The following is a 25,833-nucleotide window of genomic DNA, read 5'->3' as shown; positions in this document are numbered from 1 at the left end:
GCAGCCTCCTGAGGTGCCCCTGAAAGACCTCGAAGTCAACCTAACCAACCTAACCAATGATCAGAATGAGCAGGGAAAATAACCTGGAAGAAAAGCCAGTTGCCCTGAGCCCCTTTCCCTTGCTCGTCCCAGACTCCGTATGGAGGGGCTGACCTGCTGTACGGAGGCTTGCTGCTCCTGCACACTGTTTTCCCAGACCAATAAATCTAGAGTCTCTAAGTTGCCCTAGGAAATTAGAACTCTAAGGCATCAGGTCACCTTTCAGCCCGTAAGGTTCTCAAAAGCCAAGAGTCACTCCAAAGAAACTCCTCCTCCCTCCCACAAGGTCCTAAACTCATGTCGCTGTAATTTTTAAAAAGGTAGGAGGGGTGAGCAGTGGCACAGTGGTTAAGAGGCCACGTGGGATGCCTGCCTCCCATATCAGAGTAGCTGGATTTGAGTGCTGGCACGGCATCCAGTTCCAGCTTCCTGCTACCAGGCACCCTGGGAGGCCATGACGATGGACCTAACGCTAATTAGGTCTCTGCCAGCATGTGGAAGACTCGAATGGAGTGCCAAACTCCAGACTTAAGCCTGACTCTCCTGGCTGCTGTAGAATACTATTTGGTGAATGAACCAGAGAATTTAAGGTGGGTGTGTGTGGGGGTGGGTGTGTGTGTGCGCGCGCGCACAAGCCTTTCAAATAAATATAAACCATAAAGAATAAAAAGATGAGAGCTCGGGCGTTGGGAGGCGCGGCAGCGGCCAGGCAGCCCAGCCTCGCGAAGGCTCTCAGGCACCGGCACTCGCCCTCCCCGCCCCCAAAGTGCTCCAGAGAAAGGTCAGCTCGCTGAAAGGGCGTAGAAGAGGAGCCAGGGAGGAGGTCAGCGATGTCTGGGAAGCTGCCCAGCCCCACCACCACCCCCTACTCCCGCCGCGAAAGTGCAAGCACAGAGGGAGAGAGGAGGAAAGGCAAAACAGGCCGAGGTGGCCAAACAGGAAGCTAAGGAAGATGAGCCTGCAGAACACGGAGAAACGAAAAATAAGGCGAGTCCGGCCTCTGTGGAAGCTGAGAGAAAGAAGCCAAGTCTGATTAGTATCATACACCATGTCTTATCAGGTGCCAGTCTCCCTTCTTGTACAACCCAGAGGAATATTTTTATCAACTATTTTGTAAATGCAAGCTTTTTAGTAGCTCTAGAAACATTTTTAAGGAGGGAAGCCCACCTCATCCCATGTTTTAAGTGTAAATGATTTTTTTAAGAGGTGAAATCATTTGTTGCTTGTTTATTTTTTGGTACAACCAGAAAAGAGTGGCATATTGAATTATGAGAGGCTTTGACTGGCTTGGGTGTCAGCTGAACATTCCATAGGTGGGGATGGTTGTTATATCCTATAATACAATGCATACTACATGGCAATTTGGAGTCTCAATCCTGTCTTGAATATTTTCAGTTATTCTCCCTTGCTGTTTGGTAGAAAACCACTCCTTGTCGCTGTGTTGGAATCATGTGTGCTCTGTGACACCTTTGGTTTTGGCAGTCCAGTTTTCCTAATGACTTTGTTCATGTGCTGTGAAAGACTGAAAATTTGGGTATGAAGTGTATATGATATTAAATTGTGAATGGGTGGGATTTATGTAACAGGAACATCTGAAGGTACTGGTACTTGATAGCCTCGTAAGGAAGAGTTGCCTCCAAATTTGAAGCTGCAAAGTCACTAGAATAGCTTTTTTAAAGAAGAATGACAATTCATGGCTTTTTAGACTTTTGGTATATATGTTAAGAATTGTGTACAAAGTAAAATGTGTGTGCTGATTCTCAACACCAATAAAATCTCAATTATGGACAAAAAAATAAAAAGATGAGACAGAGTTTTGCTTTGCTCTGGAAGAAATGTGAGCGTTCATGTTTTCAGCTGAAGTACGCATTCATCTTTCTAGAACCCCCTTATGCAGGAGTCCAGCTTCAAAAGCCTGCAGGGCGGCCAGGCGACAGTAAAGGAATGGATGAGCTCTGCCACACACTGGAGAACACAAACCTGAGCTTCAGCTGACTGTCCAGGGCAGCTGGGCCGGAGGAGGCCATATCTATCACCCGAAGATGTTGGAAGCCTGGACTCTACCCATCTTAAAACACTGACAACTACAGCTGCTTTTAATGCAATCCTTTGCCAACCAAACTAAACACAAATGCAGATGACTCAAGCTCTGAAGCTGCCAGTTTGCAGCCTCTGCTCTAGCCCCTAACACAATGCCCCACACAGGGTAAGTCATAACTGCCTGCTTGGGTTGACTTCACCAAGGAAAGATTTTGAATTTTTATCAAGGCGTCACTGAGGTCACACATTTCACATCTGCTCAGCTATGTCAAGCACTGAAGCAGTGATATGGCCCGTGTGACTACGGAAGCCAAAATGGGAATCAGCAGTGTATGTTAATCACAGAATTCTAAAGAAGTAAAGTACCATGCTCCTGTGAATAAACTTCACAATTATTTAAGGACAAAGTATTTTTCCACAATAAATGTCCCTCTGAATTAAGAGGTAAATGTGATTTCATGGACACTATCTGATTTACATACATCTTTGAGAGAATAAAGCAAATCAATACACAAAGTATAAAAAGAAATATATTTTAAAATATGCTGCCTGAAATTATCACTGTTTAGTTCGACTACTGATGATTAAATGTCCTCTACTGATTCAAGGCTGATAGCCCTCAAGACAAAATGGACAATGCTTCATTAAACAAAGAACAATAAAACCTTGTGCAAGCTTACTTTTATGCAGATACTCAATTAGTTGGTATATCTGGGCGATGCCTTCCTCTGTCAGTGGGGATCCAAATACCACTCCTTTTTCTGAAAAACCATATGACAAGACAGGACTATGTTTTACATACAGAGTACGAAATCATCACAGTTAAAACCACTCAAGCATCCTGTTTTACAGTTCAGCAAATGTTTTCACAGGGTGAGTAAATAAAACCTTAAAACTAGAAGCATACCAGGAAATGTAATTAAAACAGCGCTCAGTCGATTTCTCTCTGACTTCAATATTACACTATATGCTCACTAAAGGCAAAAACCATCTTCTTATTTAAAAAATAATATCTAGCATGTAGAGGTTTAGTTTAAAAACGAAGAAACTGGGGCCAGCACTGTGACACAGCCGGTTAAAGCCCTGGCCTGGAGCACATGTTGGAGAGTACAATAAAGAAAGTTCAACTATTTTTTATTGTAGTAGTTCTCAAATGTTTTCATTCTGTGATACGGCAGATACCTATGAACACCAAAAAGAAGCTTTCTCAGAAAGTAAAGACATTATAGCACTGCTTTTGATAAGATATTAAAGAACTGTTTTGTTTTGTTAAGTATAGGAAGTCATTGAGGTAGAAAAAATGATTAAACTTTAACAGATAAGGTCCTGTAGCAACTTCAGTGGATAATCTGTCCTGGTTTTGACAGTCATGGCTCTGTTTCTTCATTGTTTTTTTTTTTGTTTTGTTTTGTTTTTTAAGATTTCTTTTCTTTTATTTGAAAGACAGAGTTACGCAATGAGAGGAGAGGCAGAGAGCGAGAGAGGTCTTCCATCTGCTGGTTCACTCCCCAAATGGCCATAATGGCAGAGCTATGCTGACCCGAAGCCAGAAGCCAGGAGCATCTTTCAGGTCTCCCATGTGAGTGCAGGGGCCCAAATTTGGGCCATTTTCTACTGCTTTCCCAGGCCACAGCAGAGAGCTGGATCAGAAGTGGAGCAGCTGGGACTCAAACCAGTGCCCAAATGGGATGCCAGCACTGCAGGCAGCAGCTTTACTCACTATGCCACAGCACTGGCCCCCTCTAGTATACCATTAATAGGGTATGAAAGGGGCCAGTGCTGTGGCATAGTGGGCTAAGCCTCCACCTGCAGCACTTGTGTCCCAATTCGGTGCCAGTTCAAGTCCTGGCTACTCCTCTTCCGATCCAGTTCTCTGCTTATGGCCTAGGAAAACACTAGAAGATGGCCCAAATGTTTGGGCCCCTGCACCTGTATGGGAGACCCGGAAGATGCTCCTGGCTCCTGGCTTCGGATCAGCCCAGCTCCAGCCATTGCAGCCATTTGGGGAGTGAACCAGTGGATGGGCAACCTTTCTCTCTGTCTCTCTCCCTCTCTCTGTAACTCTACCTCTCAAATAAATAAATGAAAACTTTAAAAAAAAATAAGGTATGGCCGGTGCCGTGGCTTAACAGGTTAGTCCTCCACCTTGCGGCGCCGGCACACCGGTTCTAGTCCCGGTCAGGGCACCGGATTCTATCCCGGTTGCCCCTCTTCCAAAGCTCTCTGCTATGGCCCGGGAAGGCAGTGGAGGATGGCCCAAGTCCTTGGGCCCTGCACCCGCATGGGAGACCAGGAGAAGCACCTGGCTCCTGGCTTTGGATCAGTGAGATGCGCCGGCCGCAGCAGCCATTGGAGGGTAAACCAACGGCAAAAAGGAAGACCTTTCTCTCTCTGTCACTATCCACTCTGCCTGTCAAAAAAAAAAAAAAAAGAATAAGGTATAAAAATCAATGCCTGCCCCCAATAACTACTTACACTAATATTACTTCTCAGGGACTAAATATATTTGCTTTAATTTAATTACTTCTTTAGATAGTTTTATTACTTTTTATCACTAATGCTTCAGCTTTTACTGTGTATGAAAATGAGAAAAATTATCAAAAAATGCTTTAGGGTAATACTAACTCCACAGTGAATGTGCAGATGTTAAAAGTGAAGCCCTGGGGGCCAGCACTGTGGCGTAGCAGGAAAAGCCGCAGCCTGCAATGCCAGCATCCCATATGGGCGCCAGTTCTAGTCCCAGCTGCTCCACTTCCAATCCAGCTCTCTGCTGTGGCCTGGGAAAGCCGTGGAAGATGGCCCAAGTCCTTAGACCCCTGCACCCACAGGGAAGACCCGGAAGAACCTCCTGGCTCCTAGTTGTGGATTGGCGCAGTTCTGGCTGTTGCAGCCATCTGGGGAGTGAACTATCGGATAGAAGATACCTCTCTGTCTCTGTCTCTCTCTCTCTACCTCTGCCTTTCAAATAAAAATAAATAAATAAAATTAAAAAAAAAAAAAAAAGAGTGAAGCCCAGTGAACAGTTGAGACCTGCCCACCATTCACAGACCCATCTCCTACCCTTTCGCTTGAGAGACATTAGAGACCGGAAGAATCCTGAGGCTGGGCCAGCCCCACCAGGCAACTTAAGGTCCACTTCCCCCATCAGCTGAGCCAACTCAGTTCCAGGTAAATCGATAAGCCTTGTGATATTGCTGACCACCAGCTCGGTGAACACCTCTGGTTTCTCATGTCGGAGTTTCTCCACAAAAAAGTCAGGATTGAAGATAATCGGCTGGCCTCGAAGGGAAGAATCATTGCAGATAACAAAACTGCAGATGGCGTCACTGAAAAATAATGAAACGGAAGATTCTTTGGGGGATCCCTTTTGTTCGTGTTTCTCACGTCCACGTTGGGTTCTCTGGCTCCTGAGTCTACACACAGGCAGGCATTTTCTTACAGTCAACTCCCTTTTTAATGGAGCCCATTGCCCTTGGACTCTCATCCTTACATCCAAAAAAGCCTTCACAGAATGGAGGGCACTGACAAGTGCATAAAACAGATATTAATTCCGCTTTGCCCAGTCCACAAATAGGTTTTATTTTAAAATTCTTCGATTCTGGAGGCAGGCATCTGGCACAGTGATTAAGATGCCAGCTGGGCACCAGCATCCCAAATTGGAATGCCTGGGTTCGAGACCTGCCAGCTAATGTGCACCTTGGGAGGCACAAGATGATGGCTCAAGTGCTTGGGTCCCTGACACCCACATGGGACACCCAGACTGAGTTGTAGGTTCCTGACTTCAGCCTGGCCCAACGCTGTCTGTTGTGGGCATTTGGGGAGTGAGTGATTTTTCTGGATGGCACAGGATCCCCAGCCCAGAGCCTTGGGCACCTACAAGCTGGTGCTGACCCTACACAGCAAGAGCACCTGGAATCTAAAGAACCACTTCACTGCTGCTACAAAACTGACCTGAGCCCCACAGGCCATGAGGAAGCAAAGGGCAGTGGGCAAGTGCTCTAACACACAAGCCATTATTTTCACTTCTGCTTCACCACAGTGCAGAAAAGACTGACACAGACCCTCTGGACAGTACTGAATGCCAAGGACCAGATGTGGCTGCCAGTCAGGGCTTGTTGTCTCAACGAGTGGCACTATGAAGATCTGGCTGGCCTCAATAAAACAAACTGTCGCCAAGCACGGTAACAATCTGGAGGCACTCCTGTGATATCCCTCTGCCTCCCGTGGAATCTGACCATCTCCTCTAGAGCAGCATCACTAAGGACAGAGTTGTGCAGACCTCATGCAGATCAGCTGTCCTCCTTGGAGTCTGAAGGACACACTAGCCAGAGCTCTGCCCTTCTGGAATGAAGACATCATGCCTACGTCAAGGAGGGAAGATGGGTACAGATCACAACCCAGGCAGCACCCTGCAGGACACTGTCAAGCATCTGCAGTCTCTCTGAAGAGGCCATCATGGAGCTGAACCTGCCAACTGGTATCCCCATTGTCTATGAACTGGACAAGAACTTGAAGCCCATCAAGCCCATGCAGTTCCTGGGGGATGAAGAAACCGTGCGCAAAGCCATGGAAGCTGTGGCTGCCCAGGGCAAAGCCAAGAAGTAAAGGCAAGCAGGCGGACCACCAGGACCACCCTCTCTGCCTGCCCATCCCTCTGCACCTGTCCCCTGCACATGTCACACTGACCACCTCTGTAGACACCTTAGGTTGTAGCTGCAGGGGGGGACTGGTGGCTCCTGCTTTTCTTTTAGCTATTTTGTCTCCTGCACCACTCTCTTCACACAATCTAGTCAGGACAGCACCCCTGGGGTACGGGCTGTCAGTCCAAGCAGAGGGAAGGGTCCTCTCTCTAAGAGAGTTGAGAGGTCCAAATGCCCATATGTGATAAGTGCTCTATTTACTAAGGGCCTACTGGAGTAGGGAGAGAGAGGAGCCATGCAAAGGCTTGACCAGTGAGGAGAGGCGGGGGGGAGGGATGGGGGCAGCATTGTGGCCCATCATGTTAACCCACCACCTGCAACTCCAGCATCCCATATGAGTGCTAGCTGGAGTCCCCGAGGTCCTGCTACCGATCTACCTCCCTGCTAGTGCACATGGGAAGGCAGCGGAAGATGGCCAAGTGCTTGGGCCCCTGCCACCCCTGTGACCGGGATGGAGTTCCTGGCTACTGGCTTTGGCTTAGCCCAGCCCAGCTCCAGCTGTTGTGGCTATTTGGGGAGTGAATCAGTGGACAGAAGATTGACAAATATATAAATAAATCTAAAAAAAGAAAAAAAATTAGGAGAGGCAGGAGAGTCTGCTGTGTTCCCGGGAGCCAGACCTGTGGCTTCCACAGTCAGGTCACTGCCCCCGGGGCTCTAGTCATTCCAGTGGAGGTGAATGTAACTGCATGGGGATTTAAAAACACCACCGCCACTGCCTCCCTCACCCCAGAGGAGCTGGCTCCAGAGGCTGGGATCAAGCCCGAAGTAACTTTGGGATGCATTTACTTTTACAAAAGTGTGTGTGTGTGTGTGTGTGTGAGTGAGTGAGAAACTGATACTAAACAAAAGCCCTTCTGGGTTCCTAGTGGCGGTTCAGATAGTCCCCAGTGTGGTCACCAGAGAATCAGCCATTCCTCACACAGTATGGGATGAGCCTGGCCTCTAAGGGGTGGGAGCGCCCCCTGCTGCGTCTTAGGATCCCTCCCCTGCCTGTTTTGTGGCAGTGAGATGCCTCTTGATCACGTCCAAGTGTGACTTTCGCTGTCTGATTCTAAATCGTGTTTTCCAGTTGCTTGGCCCTGCCACGTGTGCCCAGTCCTCATTCTGAGCATAACTGTATTGAATCCTTTTTCCAGATCAGAGTAATAAAGGAGTGATGTGTCATTTAAAAAAGAAAAAAACTGTATTATTCCATCTCTAAAGTAGATACATCATTGTTTGTGTCCATTATCTATTAACTCTAATGGCTTATTCTAAGCTTTATTATATAGTCATCTATTACATAAAGGATGAGTAGCTATAACAAGCCAGAAAGAACAAGCTATCACATCTCATCCAAAGTTGAATTACACCTAACTCATATAAACACTCCCACAATAAAAACAATCACAACTTAAAAGTTGCCACTGGGCCAGCACTGTGGCGCAGGTTAAGCCTCTGCCTGTGGTGCTGGCATCCCATGTGGTTCTAGTCCCGACTGTTCCTCTTCCAATCCAGCTCTCTGCTATGGCCTGGGAAAGCAATAGAAGATGGCCCACACACTTGGACCCCTGTACTCGCATGAGACATCCAGAAGAAGTTCCTGGCTTCTGGCCTCAGATCAGCTCAGCTCCAGCTGTTGCGGCCATTTGGGGAGTGAACCAGCAGATGGAAGACCTTTCTCTCTGTCTTTCCCTCTCACTGTCTGTCACTTTACCTCTCAAAATAAATTCAATCTTCAAAAAAAAAAGTTGCCACTACTTCCTAGGTATCAAAGCTCTATTCCAGAAAAAAAAAATGACATCTCTAAATACTAAGTATAACTAATCAGCAACACACTTTGCCAACACTACATGGATAATTTTAATAACAGTATAACAAAAACAAGGTACAAGCTTACTTCCCTGAAAAGTTTTATATCATTTTAACCAAGAGCCCAAATCTTTGGTTGGACTCCTAGACTCCTTTTGTTTTAATCTAACATTATAAGAAATGACATGAAGAATTGAAACTCTGACTGTATGGCCTCAAGCCAAAAAGTAACTAAAAAAAGAGAACTTAAAATGTTTGTCTCCAATTGGGAAATAAGTATAGGAAATTAATTCAGTATTTTATAATGAGGAAGTAATTATCTTTTTAAAATTTTATTTATTTTTGTCTAAAAGACAGAGATTTTCCCTGTGCTGGTATACTCCCCAAATGCCTGAAACAGCCATGAATGGGCCAGGCCAAAGACAACAGCCTAGAACTCAATCCTGGTTTCCCATATGGTGGCAGAGACCCCACTACTTAAACCATCACCTGCTGCCTCAAAGTGTGCATGTGGCAAGACACTGGAATTGGAAAAAGAGCCAGGATTTAGACCCAGGCATTTAGATGAGTTGAGGGTGCCCCCAACCGCGTTCTTAACTATTGTGCCAAATGCCTGCTCCCCAAAATTATCTCTTTTTTAAAGATTTATTTATTTAGTTGAAAGGCAGAGTTAGAGAGAGAGAGCGAGAGAGAGAGAGAACGAGCGAGCGAGCCTCCATCCGCTGGTTCACTCCCCAAATGGCTGCAGTGGGTGGGACTGGGCCAGGCCAAAGCCAGTAACCTGGAATTCCATCTAGGTCTCCCACACCCAGGTAGGTAGCAGGGATCCAAGCACCTGGGCCATTTTCTGCTGCTTTCCCAGGCATATTAGCAGGGAGCTGGATCAAAGTGGAACATCTGGGACATGAACCAGCACCCATATGGGATGCTGGCATCGCAAGTCAGAGCCTTTATTAATTACCTTTATAGTCCTGAGTTACTTAGTTATTTAGATACTTACTATTTTGGGGACTTTTTGTCCATTACTTACTCTTATGTCTGACATTTTAGATGCGTAAAAGCATTTTATAATAGGAGCAGATAGGAAAAAATTTAAGACCACTTCAGTCTTATGGTCTCCTTGTGAAAATATGAGATACCTGAAACCAGCAACTGGGGCTGGCCTTGTGGCATAGTGAGTAAAGCTGCTGCCTGGGATGCCAGCATCCCATATGGGCACCGTTAGAGTTCTAGCCGCTTCGCTTCCCAGCCAGCTCCCAGTGAATGGCCTGGGAAAAGCAGCGGAGGATGGCCCAAGTGCTTGGGCTCCTACCCCGTGTGGAGATCCTGGCTTCATCCAGGCCCAGGCCAGCTGTTGTGGCCATCTGGGGAGTGAACCAGAGGGTAGAAGATCTTTCTCTCTCTCTCTCTCTTTCTCTTTTAAAAATAAATAAATAAATCTTAGAAAGAATTATTTAAAACCACCTCTACTGTGTAGTGCAACAAGGAAACAGTCAAGTACTGGCTAGTGGAAGATGAACACTGATGAAGGGACTCACTTCACCCCAGGAGTTGTTGACTTTCAGGTGCTGCACGAGGTGACCTAAGGCTCTCTGTAACCCTGACTGTGACTCTGGAGTTGGTTTGGGCAGTAGGTTGAGCCTTCCAAGGTTTTGAGCAATCTGAATGCAGTGAAGAAAGTGCTTATAAAGAAACATACAGAGGCCGGCACTGTGTCACAGTAAAGCTGCTGCCTGTGATACCAGCATCTCATTTGGGCACTGGATCGAGTCCCAGCTATGCCACTTCCGATCCAGTTCCCTGTAAATGTGCCTGGGAAAGCAGAGGAGTATGGCCCAAGTGCTTGGGCCCCTGCACCTACATAGGAGATCTGGAAGAAGCTTTAGACTCCTGGCTTTGGCCTGGCCCAGACCAGCCAGTGCGGCCCTCTGGGGAGTGAACCAAAAGATGGAAGACAGGTTGATCTCTCTCTCTCTCTTTCTCTCATTCTGCCTTTCAAATATATACATAAATAAAATTTTTAAAACTCTCATAATTACTGATGGATCAACTAACCTGTCCTATTGTGGCTCTTAAAGAATCTCTCTGTATTAAGTCTTCCTGATTGAATTTAGATGCTGTTTGGGGAATTATTTGGTTTGGTAAAATGAGATTGGTGCTGTCTCAGTATATGAGTAATGCCCAGCAGGTAAGCTAAGGACTAAGGAAGTTTGTGGTTACTAAAATTTTTCATTAACTTTAGAGCTACAATGACTAAGATCTCTATTTTACATAAAACATAACTATTTTATGACAACACTGCCAATATGGAAACTGTTCATCTTTTAGCTTTTTGATATAAAAATTCAAATATTAACAAAAATAGAGGAAACAATTCTTCCCTATATTCATTTCCCAATGACTAATTCACGGTGCGTCGAGTTTCATGTTTATCCCACGCACTCTTCCAATCCACCCCTGGATATTTCAGAGCAATTCTCAGGTATCATTATTTCATTCATAAACATTTCAATATTGTCTCCAAAATACAAAGTTTTTAGTGTATATCTTTTTTTTTTTTTTTTTTTTTTTTTGGACAGGCAGAGTTAGACAGTGAGAGAGAGAGAGAGAAAGATCTTCCTTTTCCGTTGGTTCACCCCCCAAATGGCCACTAGTGCCGACGCACTGCGGCCGGTGCGCTGCGCCGATCCAAAGCCAGGGGCCAGGGGCTTCCTCGGGATCTCCTACGCAGGTGCAGGGACTCAAGCACTTGGGCCACCCTCCACTGCACTCCCGGGCCACAGCAGAGAGCTGGCCTGGAAGAGGGGCAACCGGGACAGAATCCGGCGCCCCAACCAGGACTAGAACCCAGGGTGCCGGCACCACAAGGCGGAGGATTAGCCAAGTGAGCCATGGCACCGGCCTAGTGTATATCTTTTGCTGTTTTAAAAAGTCTATTTAGAGAAATTATCCTGCACTTTAGAATTTTGATCAGTGATAAAACAGTTGGTAGTTATTTTTTACAATGTATTATGTTAGTATCCTATCCTGAAACTTTAACCATTATTTGGAAATACTTATTGTGTTATTTAAAACATATATAACTGGAGTCGGCACTGTGACACAGTAGGTTAATCCTCTGCCTATGGCACCCACATCCCATATGGGCGCCTGTTCAAGTCTCGGCTGCTCCTCTTACAATGCAACTCTCTGTTATAGCCTGGGAAAGCAGTAGAAGGTGGCCCAACTCTGCACCCACATGGAACACCTGGAGGAAGCTCCTGGCTTCGAATGACCTCAGTTCCAGCCGTTGTGGCCAACTGGGGAGTGAACCAGCAGATGGAAGATCCTTTTCTCTGTCTCTCTCACTGTCTGTAACTCTACCTCTCAAATAAATAAATAAAATCTCTTAAAAAAAATTTTGTCTCCTTAACCTTTTTACATAGGATATTTTTCCTGTATGAACATACAGATACCAATGATTATGATATAAGCGGATTAAAATCAGAAACAGCTTCATCTTAAGACTACTGACAACAGGCTCTTTTTTAAAAAATGCTAACTTATTTTAGTCAAGAAACAAAAGTCAATACAAAACTACTGCTTAAAATCACTGCCAGTGAGAAATCACTACTTTACTGAGAGGGTTAGAAAATCATGAAATGTGCTAGCACCAAAAACAATCATCTAATTTACTGAGTCTAATAATTGTACAGAATTCACGTCCTTTTAAATTCTGAAGCCATCGGTCGCTGCGGCTCATTTGGCTAATCCTCTGCCTGCAGCACCGGTACCCCGGGTTCTAGTCCCAGTTGGGGCGCCAGATTCTGTCCCAGTTGCTCCTCTTCTAGTCTAGCTCTCTGCTATGGCCCAGGAAGACAGTGGAGGATGGCCCAAGTGCTTGGGCTCTGCACCCGCATGGGAGACCAGGAGGAAGCACCTGGCTCCTGGCTTCGGATCGGCACAGCGCTGGCTGTAGTGGCCATCTGGGGGGTGAGCCAACGGAAGGAAGACCCTCTCTCTCTCTCTCTCTCTCTCTCTCTCTCACTGTCTAACTCTGCCTGTCAAAAAAATAAAATAAAATAAAAATTCTGAATAACTGATTTCAAATTCGTTCTAACATACAAATGTATTTGAATAGCATCCATTATATTCCTGAAGCAAAAACACATACATGCAGAAACCTACAGGTTTTTACTTTATTAGTGTCCAGAGCAAGACTCAAAGTTAAGATTATAAAACTTTTACCATGTGGGCGCCGCGGCTCACTTGGCTAATCCTTCGCCTGTGGTGCCGGCACCCTGGGTTCTAGTCCTGGTTGGGGCGCCGGATTCTGTCCCGGTTGCCCCTCTTCCAGGCCAGCTCTCTGCTGTGGCCCGGGAGTGCAGTGGAGGATGGCCCAAGTCCTTGGGTCCTGCACCCCATGGGAGACCAGGAGCGGCACCTGGCCCCTGGCTTTGGATCGGCACAGTGCGCCGGCCGTAGCAGCCATTTGGGGGGTGAACCAATGGAAAAGGAAGACCTTTCTCTCTGTCTCTCTCTCTCACTAACTCTGCCTGTCAAAAACAAAAACAAAAACAAACAAAACAAAACAAAAACAAACAAACTTTTATCACTATCATGGTTGGCCCTTCTAGTATTAAACTGAGTCAAACACACAAGTGAGAATGAAGCTGGAAGCGCAAGGCCCCTAGCAGTTTCCCCACAGAATCCATCCCATCTGGCCATCCCTCCAGAAACTGCTCTCTCCTAAAATCTTGTGAATGGAAAGGAATAAAGTTTAAGGCTGTCCCTAGCTAGTTACAAGCAATACAAGAAGAAAGATACCATGGAAGTCCTCACATACAAGTAACATGAAAACAGTCTGCTACCTCCCCTGCTTCTCTTCCCTCCCTCCTCATGTCCATGATATGCCACCTTCTTTCCCCTCCGCCGGCCCTTCCTCAACTTTTGTGATTGGGGAATCTCTGAAACAGAAATGGCTTAAAAAAAAAAAAAAAAAAAAAAAAAAGAAGGAAAGTGGAAGATAAGAGATGAAAAAGAGCACATCATTTCCCCCCCCCCAAGTTATCCTGTATCACAAAGCCTACTAACCCCTTTCCAAAGAATACACAATACCCCAATAAGAGTATGAAGCTAAGAGATCAAGGGACATTTTTAAGAACTAAAGATATTTCTAGGACTAAAGGGAAAAAAATATTATTAAAGCAAAAACAACTCCCTAGTCTATTATATTTTGAAAACAAATTCTAAGTTTGCTCAAATTCAAGAAAAATAAGTAAGTTTCTTACATAAATGCTGAAAGCTTCTGATGAGGCATTGGGAACCGAAGAGACAGGAAAAAAGCTTCCTTCTTACTTGTTGTGACAAAGGAACTCTCCTTTCCCTGCCCCAGCACAGCCTACACAAATTCCAGACGAGCTAGAGGACACAGGGCACATTATGGGGCCTGAAAGGCCGTACTTGTTAGGACTCTGAGCACTCATCTGCAAGCAGGAACAAAACAGAATAAAAAGCTGGACTAGTTAACTGTATCAGCCAACCCATAGATAAAGCGTAAGAGCAGACTCCCATCACCACTGAAAGTTCTATTAGATAAAAGAATCCAGAATGAGCAGCACCCAGACAGTTAGTTTTACAGTATGAGGGGGAATGATCCCTACCTCACATCATACACAGAAAATAAATTCCAATTAGACAAAATAAAGGTGTAAATATGAAAGCCAAACTTTAAAAACTTTAGAAAACAGTATAGCAGAATAATATAGCAGAGGGCTTCATAAGACATAAAAAGCACAATCAACAAACACTAATAAATTTAACTGCTTTAAAATGTAAAACTTATGTGTAACAAATGACATAAATGAAGTTTTTAAAAACGAAGTCACAATGGCTCTGAAGAGGAACTGGATGAAAGAGGAACAGGAATGGGAGAAAAACATTCACTGTGCTCTTTTATATTTTCTTTAGTTTTTATTCATGTGAACATAAATTGACTAATTAATTTAAGGCTTTAAAAGTAATAATAAAGTCATAGACCAGAAAAAGACATTTGTCATGAATATAACTAACAAAGGATTAGTATTCAGAATTTATCAGTAAGCCTAACATTATTAAGAAAAGCCAGAATTGTAACATAGTGGGTAAAGCTACTATCTACAATGCAGACATCCCATACAGGCACCAGTTTGTGTCCCACCTGCTCCACTTCTGACCCAGCTCCCTGCTAACGGCCTGGGAAAAACAGAAGAAGATGGTCCAAGTGTTTGTGGGTCCCTGCCACCCACTTGTAAGACCTGGATGAAGCTCCTGGTTCCTGGCTTTTGGCCTGGACTATTGCAGGCTGTTGTGGCCATCTGGGGAGTGAAGTACAGGATGGAATATCTTTCTCTCTGTCTATCCCTGACTTTCAAATAAATAAATAAATCTTAAAAAGAAAAAGATATTCACCAGAAAATTAGTCTAAGAATATAATCAGTAAGTCATAGAAGAACAGACTTAAATAATGAAAAGAATCTCAATTTCACAGGTTATCAGGATAAAGCAAAATTTTTTTTTAATTGTCAACTTCATTTATTGATGTTTATTTGCAAGGCAAAGAGAGACAGAAATCTTCCAACTGCTGGTTTACTCCCCAAATGCCTGCAACAGCCAGGGCTACACCAGGCTGAAGTCAGAGATGCAGAATTCAATCCAGATCTCCCATATGGGTGGCAAAGACCCAGGTACTTGAGGTAACATCTGCTGCCTCCCAGGGTGTACATTCGCTAGAGGCTAGATTAGAAGCACAGTGGCTGAGCCCTGAACCAGGCAATCAGATATGTGATGCAAGCATCCCAGGCAGCTTCTTTTTTTTTTTTTTTTTTGGACAGGCAGAGTGGATAGTGAGAGAGAGAGACAGAGAGAAAGGTCTTCCTTTTTGCCACTGGTTCACCCTCCAATGGCCGCTGCAGCCGGCACATCTCGCTGATCCGAAGGCAGGAGCCAGGTGCTTCTCCTGGTCTTCCATGGGGTACAGGACCCAAGCACTTGGGCCATCCTCCACTGCCTTCCTGGGCCATAGCAGAGAGCTGGCCTAGAAGAGGGGCAACCGGGATAGAATCCGGCGCCCCGACCGGGACTAGAACCCGGTGTGCCGGCGCTGCAAGGTGGAGGATTAGCCTGTTAAGCCACGGCGCCGGCCCCAGGCAGCTTCTTAATCACTGAGCCAAACGCTCATATCTTCTGTTTTTGGTTTTTTTTTTCTGTTAACTTTGATAAGTTGTATGCTTCTATATTTTGTCTATTTCACAAACATTTTTAAACTTTATTAGTACACACTTGTTTGTAATATCCTCTTATTTTTTTTATGTCTCCAGGTTCCAGGGTGATGGCCTCCTCTTCGTTTCTAATGCAGGCAATTTGTTTTCTCTCTCTTTTTTAAAAGTATGACTATTATTAGGGGGTTAGCAATTTTATTAGCTTTGTCAAGATTCCAACTTTCAGCTTTGTTGACCCTCTTTTATGTGCTTATTGTTTATTTCACTAATTTCTGCTCTTTATTATTTCCTTTCTTCCACTTTTTTTTTTTTTTTTTTTTTTTTTTTTTTTTTTTTTGGACAGGCAGAGTGGATAGTGAGAGAGAGAGAGAGAGACAGAGAGAAAGGTCTTCCTTTTTGCCGTTGTTCACCCTCTAATGGCCGCTGCGGCCGGCTCATCGCGCTGATCCGAAGCCAGGAGCCAGGTGCTTCTCCTGGTCTCCCATGCGGCTGCAGGGCCCAAGTACTTGGACCATCCTCCACTGCCACCCCGGGCCATAGCAGAGAGCTGGCCTGGAAGAGGGGCAACCGGGATAGAATCCGGCGCCCCAACCGGGACTAGAACCCGGTGTGCCGGGGCCGCAAGGCGGAGGATTAGCCTGTTAAGCCACGGCGCCGGCCTCTTCCACTTTTTTAAGATTTCTTTATTTGAAAGTCAAATTACAGGCCAGCGCCGTGGCTTAACAGGCTAATCCTCCGCCTTGAGGCGCCGGCACACTGGGTTCTAGTCCCGGTTGGGGCGCCGGATTCTGTCCCGGTTGCCCCTCTTCCAGGCCAGCTCTCTGCTATGGTCCAAGTGCTTGGGCCCTGCACCCACATGGGAGACCAGGAGAAGCACCTGGCTCCTGGCTTTGGATCAGCGAGATGCGCCGGCCGCAGCGGCCATTGGAGGGTGAACCAACGGCAAAAAGGAAGACCTTTCTCTCTGTCTCTCTCTCACTATCCACTCTGCCTGTCAAAAAATAAATAAATAAATAAAATTAAAAAAAAAAAAAAGTCAGATTACAAAAAGAGAGAGAGAGTTCTTCCATTTGCTGGTTCTCTCCCCAAATGACCACAACAGCTGAGGCCGAAGCCAGGAGCCTGGAGCTTCATCTGGGTCTCCCATATGGATGCAGGGGCCAAAGCATTTGGGTCATGTTCCACTGTTTTCCCAGGCAGATTAGCAGGGAACTGAATCAGAAGTGGAGCAGCCAGGACCCAAAAAAGCAGCCATATGAGATGCCAATGTTGCAGACAGTAGCTTAACCCACTCTACCACAGCGCTGGTCCCTCCTCCACTTTCTTTTACCAAGTTCAGTGCAAATCAGTGGAGTATGGATGACCTTCTTAATAAATAGTGCTGGGACACTTAGATATGAATTTTACACATCTCACACCATAAACAAAGATCAATTCCAGGTAAACTGTAGATCTTAAGATGAATATCAAAACAGGAAATCCCTAGAAGGTAACATAGAAGAATAGATTCTTGAACTCAGGATGGGAAAATAATTTTTTTCAAAGATTTATTTATTTATTTGAGAGAGTAAGAGAGAGATCAAACTCCCATCCACTGATTCATTAGCTGCAACAGCCAGCATTAAGCCAGGCCAAAACCAGGAGCCAGGCCAAAGTCAGCCACCAGGAGCTTCTTCTAGGTCTCCCACATGGGTAGAAGGGGTCCAAACAGTTGGGCCATCTTCCACTACTTTTCCTAGGTCATCAGCAGGGAGCTAGATCAGAAATAAAGCAGCCGGACTCAAATCAGAACTCATATGGGATGCCAGCAGTTTTACCCACTATGTTGTAATGCTGGCTCGGAAAAAAAAAAAAAAAAAAAAAAAAATTTAAATAAGGCCCAGATGAAGCTCCAAGCTCCTGGCTTTGGCCTAGCCCAGCCCCGGTTGTTGTGGCCATTTGGGGAGTGAACCAGCAGATGCAAAATCTCTGTCTCTCCCCTCTCTCTCTCTCTGTAAGGCAACAAAAAGTGACCCAAGTCCTTGGGCTCCATGTGGGAGACCTGGATAGAGTTACAGGTTCCTGGCTTCCTCCAGACCCAGTCCCAGCCATTACAGCCATTTGGGGAATGAACCAAAGGATAGATGGATTTCTCTCTCTGGCTCACCCTCTCTGTCACTTTGTCTTTCAAATAAATAAAATCTTAAAACAAAAAAAAAGAAAGAAATTGTGTTCATCAAGACATTAACCACAGATGGAAAAATACATCTGTAATATACATAATCCAAAAAGAGCTCATATTCTGAATCATTAAGAATTTCCACAAATAAAGCAGGGGGGATCAACAAAAAAAAATGGGCATGAGTGGGAGACCCGGAAGAAGCTCCTGGCTCCTGGCTTCAGATCAGCGCAGCTCCAGCTGTTGCAGCCATCTGGGGAGTGAACCAGCAGATAGAAGACCTCTCTCTGTTTCTACCTCTCTCTGTAACTTTGTATGTCAAATAAATGAAATAAATCTTTAAAAAATAAAAAAAGAAAAATGGGCATGAAATATAAATAAAATCTCATTTTAAAAAGGATAGCTTGGGGCCAGCATTGTGCCTTAATGGGTAAAGCCGCACCTGCAATGCTAGCATCCTATATGAGTGCTGGTTCAAGACCTGGCTGCTCCACTTCCGATCCAGCTCTCTGCTTTGGCCTGGGACAGCAGCAGAAGATGGGTCCCTGCACCCACATGGGAGACCTGGAGGAAGCTCCTGGCTCTTGGCTTCAGATTGGCCCAGCTCCGGCCATTGTTGCCATTTGGGGAGTGAACTATGAGATGGAAGACCTCTCTCTGTCTCTCCCTTCTGACTCTGCCTCTTTGTAACCCTGCCTTCCAAATAAATAAGTAAATCTTAAGAAAAAAAAAAAAAGATAGCTAAATGGCCAATATACTCAATTAAAAAATGCTCAATATTAGTAGACATCAAGGAAATGCAAATTAAAACAACAATGATATACTATTATTTACCAGAATGGCTAAAAGTAAAGAAATTCTGCCACTTGCAGCAACTTGGATGGAACTTGAGGATATTATGTTAATAAGTCAGGCACAGAAAAACAAATACCATATGTTCTCACTCATTTGTGTAAGCTAAAATTTGATTTCATAGAATTAGAGAATAAAATAGGGGCTACCAAGCCCAGGAAGGGCCTGGGGGAGGGGAATGAGAAGAGAAGATGGTTAACAGGTACAGGGGTACAGTTAGATTACAGGAGTAACTTACAGTGTTCTATAGCCGTGATTGACAATAATTAATTGAAGATTTCAAAATAGCTAATAGGATTTTGAATCTTCCTAACAAAGGCATAAGAAACACTGGCGGTGATAGATATGACAACTACCCTGACCTGATCATTACACACTGCATACATGTATTGAAATTTCACATTGTACCCCATAAATATATATAATTATTATGTCAACTAAAAATAAAAATATACTTAGAAATGTTTACTCCAAAGTTATTTTCTAAGCAGCTGAAATTGAAAGCAAAATGGATTTTTTTTCTTTTTAAAAAAGATGTATTTATTTGAAAGGCAGAGTCACAGAGAGAGAGAGAGAGAGGAGAAACAGAGAGAAATATCCTCCATCTGCTGGTTCACTCCCCAAATAACCATAATGGTCAGGGTTAGGCAAGGCTGAAGTCAGGAGCTGGGAGCTCACTCAGGTCTCCCGGGTGGGCAGCAGAACCTGGGCCATCCTCTGCTGCTTTCCTAGGCACATTGGCATGGAGCTAAATCAGAAATGGAGCAGCTGGGAAATGAACCGGGACCTATACAGGATACTGGCACTACAAGCAGCGGCCTAACCCACTATGCCCCAGGGCCAGTCCCAGAATGGATTTTCAAACTGCAATATTTACAATGGAATGTTATACAGTGATAAAGTAGAAAGGATCCAATTATATGTACATCATAACTGAAGTTCACAAATAATGAGCAAAAATAAGACACAAACACTCAGACAACTACATACTAGATGACAATATTTACATCCAATCTTAAAAATAGATAGGACTAGTGTTTGGAGATACTTGATGAAGTGGTAAAACTATAAGAGAAGTAAAGATGTATTTACCATAAAATTCTGGACGATTTTTATCTTTTGTGGGTAGTGATGAAGAGGAGGCATGAAGGCATCAGAGGTAGTTTTGGTCTAAATCTCACGACTTGATATCACAGAAAATCAAAATATTTTAAAGGATAATTTTCTCATCATAAGAGTTTTTTTGCAGAGATGGCCAGAACCAGGAGATGAGTAGGTGGGCACACAGGGATAGCACAGGTCCAAGACAAGTACCCCCAAAGAACGACAGAGATAAGACCTCTCAAAGAGAATCATTTTTATCATCTACTTAGAGTCACAATTACTACTCACACCACTAGATGGAACTCTACATGTAAGGTGATACGCTTGATAAAGACTGAAAACAGAATCCACAGCTGAAAAATCAATTACAGAAAAATGGAATGCAAGTACTTCTGAGGCACGCTGAACCCATGACTCTGCAAAACTTAAGGCAGTGAAAAAAGGTCTGCATCCTGCAGACGTAGCTTTTGGCTGACTCCTAACAAAACTGCATATCCACAAAACTGAAAGTTTCCTCCCTAGAGAATTGCTGAACTTGATTGTTCTCTAAGAACCACAACCTTGGCCGCATCTATCAAAACAGGAGCTATATTTAAAATTGTCTTAGCCTGCCTTGCCACTGTGAGCAAAGTACATACTCTCTTACTGCTTCTCCCATCCTAGGAGGCTTTGGAAACCTGTCTTTAAATGTATCACTTACTGAAAAGCTGTTAGGTGAGTAATACATACAAGCATCAAACAAAAAACTAATAAATTCTTCCCTCTTTCTACATGCCAAACTGAAATTGGTATCATGCAAGTTGTACATAAAAGAGAAGGCAAAAACGGGCCCCAAGGGCCCAAATTAGCAGGTTTTCTTATACAGTTCAAAGTTGGTAAGTAATACCACAAGGTTTCAAGAAACAATATCCTTTTCTTTTTTTTTCTTTTTTTTTTTTTCAGATTTATGTATTTATTTATTTGAAAGGCACAGTGACAGAGAGGAGGACAGAGAGAGATCATGCATTCACTGGTTCACTCCCCAAATGGCTGCCAACAGCTAGGTCTGGGCCAGGCCAAAGCCAAGAGCCAGGAATTCCATCCTGATCTCCCAGGTGGGTGGCAGGGGCCCAAGCACTTGGGCCATCTGCTACCTCCCAGGCATGTTAGCAAGCAGAAAGCTAGATTTGCAGTGGAGGTGGGACTTTATCCCAGGCAGTCTGATACAGGATGTAGGTGTCCCAGGGTGGGACTTAACCTGTGCCTTAACCAACTGTGCTACAGTGCTTGCCTCTGATTTGTTCTTGTTCTTGTCTTCTACCCAAATGTCATGGGAGACCAAGTTTCCCTTGCAGGTGTCCAGGGGTGAGAGGAGCTCCATGCAGTCGGGAATGAGGCACATCCAGCTGGGGCTGAACAAGGTGGGCACCACTACTGCGAAGAACCCTAGGGAGCTGGGTGGAGGGAGGTTGCTAATACCTGAGCTCCCAGGACACAGGATTGGAACAGGCCAGGCCTTCGGGCCAACTGGGCACCATTTCTAGTACTGGCCACCCAACTAATCAGGGAATAGATGGCTGGGGCTTCTGAGAGTATACAACCTTGTGGCTCTTGAACCACATCTGAAACAGCTGCACTTGGTGCTCCTTCAGGTTGGTCTGGCTGCCAGAGCCATCCGATCCTTGCAGCTCATCTTGAAGTGTTCCTTAAGTTTGGCAATGCTGTTCCTCATTATAGATCATGTACAACAAGTCATCAGGTTCTTGCATTGTTCCTGCTGTTGCTGTACATTCAAATCCTTTTCATCTTTAGGATCTAGCTCAAATCTCAACTCTTGTATAAGCGTGAAAGGTTCTCTCCTGTTTCTAATTTTTTTTTTTTTAATTTATTTAGGGGCCAGTGCTGTCATATAGCAGGTAAAGCTGTCACCTGTGGCGCCAACATCCCATACAGGCACTGGTTCAAGTCCTGGCTGTTCCACTTCCAATCTAGCTCTCTGCTATGGCCTGGGAAAGCAGTCGAGGATGGTCCAAGTCCTTGGGCTTCTGCACCTGTGCAGGAGATCTAGAAGAGGCTCCTGGCTCCTGGCTTCAGATTGGCACAGCTCCAGTTGTTGCGGCCACTGGAGGAGTGAACCAGTGGATAGAAGACCTCTCTCTCTCTGCCTCTGTAACTCTGCCTTTCAAATAAATAAATAAATCTTTTTAAAAAAATATTTATTTATTTTTAAGGCAGTGTTACAGAGAGAGAAGGAGAGAAAGACAGAGACTGAGATAGAGAGATCTTCCACCTGTTGGTTCACTCCCAGATGGCTGCAACAGTCAAGGCTGAACCATGGCAAAGCCAGGAGCCAGGAGCTTCATCAGTATCTCCCACATGGATGGCAGGTGCCCAATCATTTGGGCCACCTTTTGCTGCTTTCCCAGGCCATTAGCAGGGAGCTGGATTGAAAGTGGAGCAGCCGGGATTTGAACTGCCAAACATATGAGATGCCAGTGTGGCAGGTGGTGGCTTGACCTGCTAAGTCACAAACACCAGCCCCTACTTTTAAATTCTTTGAGCCATTATTGTCTGTACCACACATTTAGCAGTTAATGATCTTGTATCATATTTTGTGTTGTAGTCTTTGGCTAGCTACTGTTTAAAATCTTGTAGTGGGGTGGACACTTGGTTATGGCAGTTAAGACACCTCTACACTTATGGTTAGGTTCGCAGAATACTGAGTATAAAAGGATAGACGCTCTAAAGAATGTTCAATATATGAACTGGTATAGATATGATGAGTAAGTCACGTGCCAGAGCAGAAGCAGAAGCTGTCTCTTGGATAACAGGCATTCCTTTGGAAATGGGAACACATGGTGTAGAAGTAATCTTTCAAAACCCAGTCTTATCATACATAGAAGTGCTCTGGTTTAACTTCCTGAGACTCATGTTGTTTAAAGCCTGTTAGAAACAGAGGCTCATGAATCTTGGACTTTACTTTTTTGAGGGAAAATAGCTTCTAGATAAATGGTAAGAGGGAGATTAAATTGTCAGTGAAGAATCCTCTATGACTTTCTCCAAATAAATAGGGAATTTCAGTGTTACTTTCCTAATACAAGAAACTTCCATCTCATTTTCTATCAGCTTTGGAGAGAAAAATTAAAGGAGGTTCAACAATAGAATTAACGCCAATTTTTTAAAAGATTGATTTATTTGAAAGGAAGTTAAGAGATTGAGGGGTGGGGGAAGAGATAGAGAGAGATCTTCCATCCACTGGTTTATTCCCCAAATGGCCGCAATGGCTAGGGCTGGGCCAGACCAAAGCAAGGAGCCAGAACTCCATCTAGTCTCCCATGTGGGTGGCAGGGATCCAAGTACATGGACTATCCTCTGCTGCCTTCCCATGTACATTAGCAGGGAGCTGTATCAGAAGTGAAGCAGCTGGGTCGGCGCTGTGGTGTAGCAGATAAAGCTGCCACCTGCAGTGCCAGATTCCACATGGGCGCTGGTTCAAGACCTGGCTGCTCCACTTCCAATCCAGCTCTCTGCTATGGCCCAAGTGCTTGGGCCCCTGCACCCACATGGAAGATCTGGAGGAAGCTCCTGGCTTCAGATAGGCGCAGCTCTGGCCATTGAGGCCATTTAGGGAGTGAACCAGCAGATGGAAGACTTTCTCTCTCTCTCTCTCTCTCTCTCTCTCTGCCTCTGCCTCTCTGAAACTCTGACTTTCAAATAAATAAATCTTTACAAAAAAAAAAAGTAGAGCAGCTAGGATTTGAACCAGCACTCCAATAAGGAGTGCAGGTATAGCAGGCAGCACTTAACCCACTGTACCAATATCAATTCTTGTGACATCCAAAATGATAAAAATTACCAAATAAGTAAATTAGTCAGCAAACTGCCATTACTGATAACCTGAGAAAGTATAAGAAATCCTCAAAAAGTTAATGGAAAATGCATATGATAAGAAAAATGTTTCTCATATGCATGGCTTTCAAAATTTTTTGCACCAAAATAAAGTTGTCTTTTAATTCCATTTCCCATGAACTTCTGGAGGTGCCACTGTATTATTAGCCTTTCTGACAGAACAATACATTGTCATTCCACAGGGTAAAATCTTAGGTTATGTTTCCAAAAATTTAGGTTAAAAAGGTAAGCAAGTAAGAATTTTTTCATCTCTGGCCGGTGCCACGGCTCAATAGGCTAATCCTCTGCCTACGGTACCGGCACACCGGGTTCTAGTCCCGTTTGGGGCACTGGATTCTGTCCCAGTTGCTCCTCTTCCAGTCTAGCTCTCTGCTGTGGCCCGGGAAGGCAGTAGAGGATGGCCCAAGTGCTTGGGCCCTGCACCCGCATGGGAGACCAGGAGGAAGCACCTGGCCCCTGGCTTTGGATCAGTGCAGCAAAAAAAAAAAAAAAAAAAAAGGTTTTTTCATCTCTAAATAGTTCACCAATTTAATTTAGGTCAAGTTGCTGTAAGTAGCTCCAAATTAGTTCAGGCAGACCTTAGAGTGGAGATGTTTAAAATTTTTTAATCTAAGAAATTGGACTCTAGTGGCTGGTGTTTTAACAGTCCAGGTTCTCCATTCTGTCATTCTTATTTGCTTAGAAGCAAATACGTGCATCAGTGTAAACGTACCTGTCAATCAATTTCCTGGCCCCTCTGATCTGTTCCTGTCCCTCCTTGTCCATGCACGTTATCTCTGACACAAGATCTCTCAGTTTTCTACAGAATAGGGTTAGGAAGTCCTGTGGGAAGCAGACACGGAACTTGGAGATAAGAGGATTCTTCACCTGTACACTCTCTCACCATCACCACTTGCTCTGCTCGAATGGAGCTGGAGCCTCCTCGGCAGCTGGCACAACGTCCAGGACCCTGGGGAGAAAGACACTGCAGGAAGAAGGGCCTTTCCCTCTGTGGTTCCAGGATCTCCTCCAGGCGAGCTCCTGCAGTGGCTGCTGCTGCTTCAGCCCACAGCTGCTGAAGAGGTGGCTTCCCCAACAGCCGGCTCCTACAGTGCATGGATGGGCCTCTCTGGCACTAGCCTCCTGCAGCATGGGCAGCTTCTCCTAAGTTCCTGCAGTATACAGCAATCAGCAGCACACACACCCCACACACACCCCCGCTGCTTCTCCCGAGACACCACTTAAAGGGTTGACTTCTGTCAAGTTTCACCACAACAACTCCTCTGCCATTCAGTGAGCCACGGCCACACCATCTCCAAATCTCCAACCAGGTCCTGATCTCTGCCCTAGGGCACTTCTTCTTCTTCTTCTTTTTTTTTTTTTTTAAAGATTTATTTACTTGAAAGTCAGAGTTACACAGAGAAAGAGAGGCAGAGAGAGAGAGAGAGGTCTTCCATCCGATGGTTCACTCCCCAATTGGCCACAACGGCTGTGACTGTGCCAATCCGAAACCAGGAGCCAGGAGCTTCTTCCAGGTCTCCCATGTGAGTACAGGGACCCAAGGACTTGGACCATCTTTTACCGCTCTCCTAGGCCATAGCAGAGAGCTGGATCGGAAGTGGAGCAGCCAGGACTTGAACCAGCGCCCCTATGGGATGCCAGCACTGAAGTCGGCGGCTTTACCCATTACGTCGCAGCACCGGTAGGGCACTTCTTTCCAACATATTCTGGGTTTTTTTGTTTATTTTGAGATATATATTTATTTATTGGAAAGGCACAGTTACAGAGAGAGAGAGGTCTTCCATAAGTTCACTTCCCAAATGGCTGCAATGGTCAGGGCTGAGCCAGGACAAAGCTAGGATCTGTAAGTGTCTTTCAAGTCTCCCACATGGGTGTAGGGGCCCAAGCACTTGGGCTATCTTCCACTGCTTTCCCAGGTACATTGGTAGGGGGCTGGATCAGAAGTGGAGCAGCTGGAACTTGACCCAGCACTCATATGGGATGCTAGCACTATAGGTGGCAACTTAACCCACTACGTCTG

General features: G+C 44.9%; 1 protein-coding gene and 1 pseudogene across 7 annotated transcripts in view; one reads left to right on the top strand and one right to left on the bottom strand.

Moving 5' to 3' along the window:
* ARHGAP19 (Rho GTPase activating protein 19) overlaps positions 1–25,833 on the bottom strand; it is a 65,409-nt gene that overhangs the window by 34,196 nt on the left and 5,380 nt on the right. For 4 of the 7 annotated variants that reach the window (XM_062214047.1, XM_062214041.1, XM_062214042.1 and 1 more), the window contains exons 2-3: positions 5,140–5,405; positions 2,760–2,840 (exon numbers count right to left, since the gene is read on the bottom strand). In XM_062214047.1, the coding sequence (XP_062070031.1) occupies positions 2,760–2,840; positions 5,140–5,405 (347 nt within the window). Of the gene's footprint in view, positions 1–2,759; positions 2,841–5,139; positions 5,406–13,843; positions 13,892–24,525; positions 24,636–25,833 lie in introns of those variants that run through there. The other 3 variants (XM_062214045.1, XM_062214046.1, XM_062214043.1) reach the window with 2 other exon arrangements.
* Positions 6,047–6,697, top strand: LOC133776283 (phosphoglycerate mutase 1-like; annotated as a pseudogene).

This window comes from Lepus europaeus, chromosome 17, assembly GCF_033115175.1.
Source record: "Lepus europaeus isolate LE1 chromosome 17, mLepTim1.pri, whole genome shotgun sequence".
NCBI classification, from domain to species: Eukaryota; Metazoa; Chordata; class Mammalia; order Lagomorpha; family Leporidae; genus Lepus; species Lepus europaeus.
The sequence above is the reverse complement of the archived record's forward strand: the minus strand, read 5'-3'. Positions and strand labels throughout refer to the sequence as shown.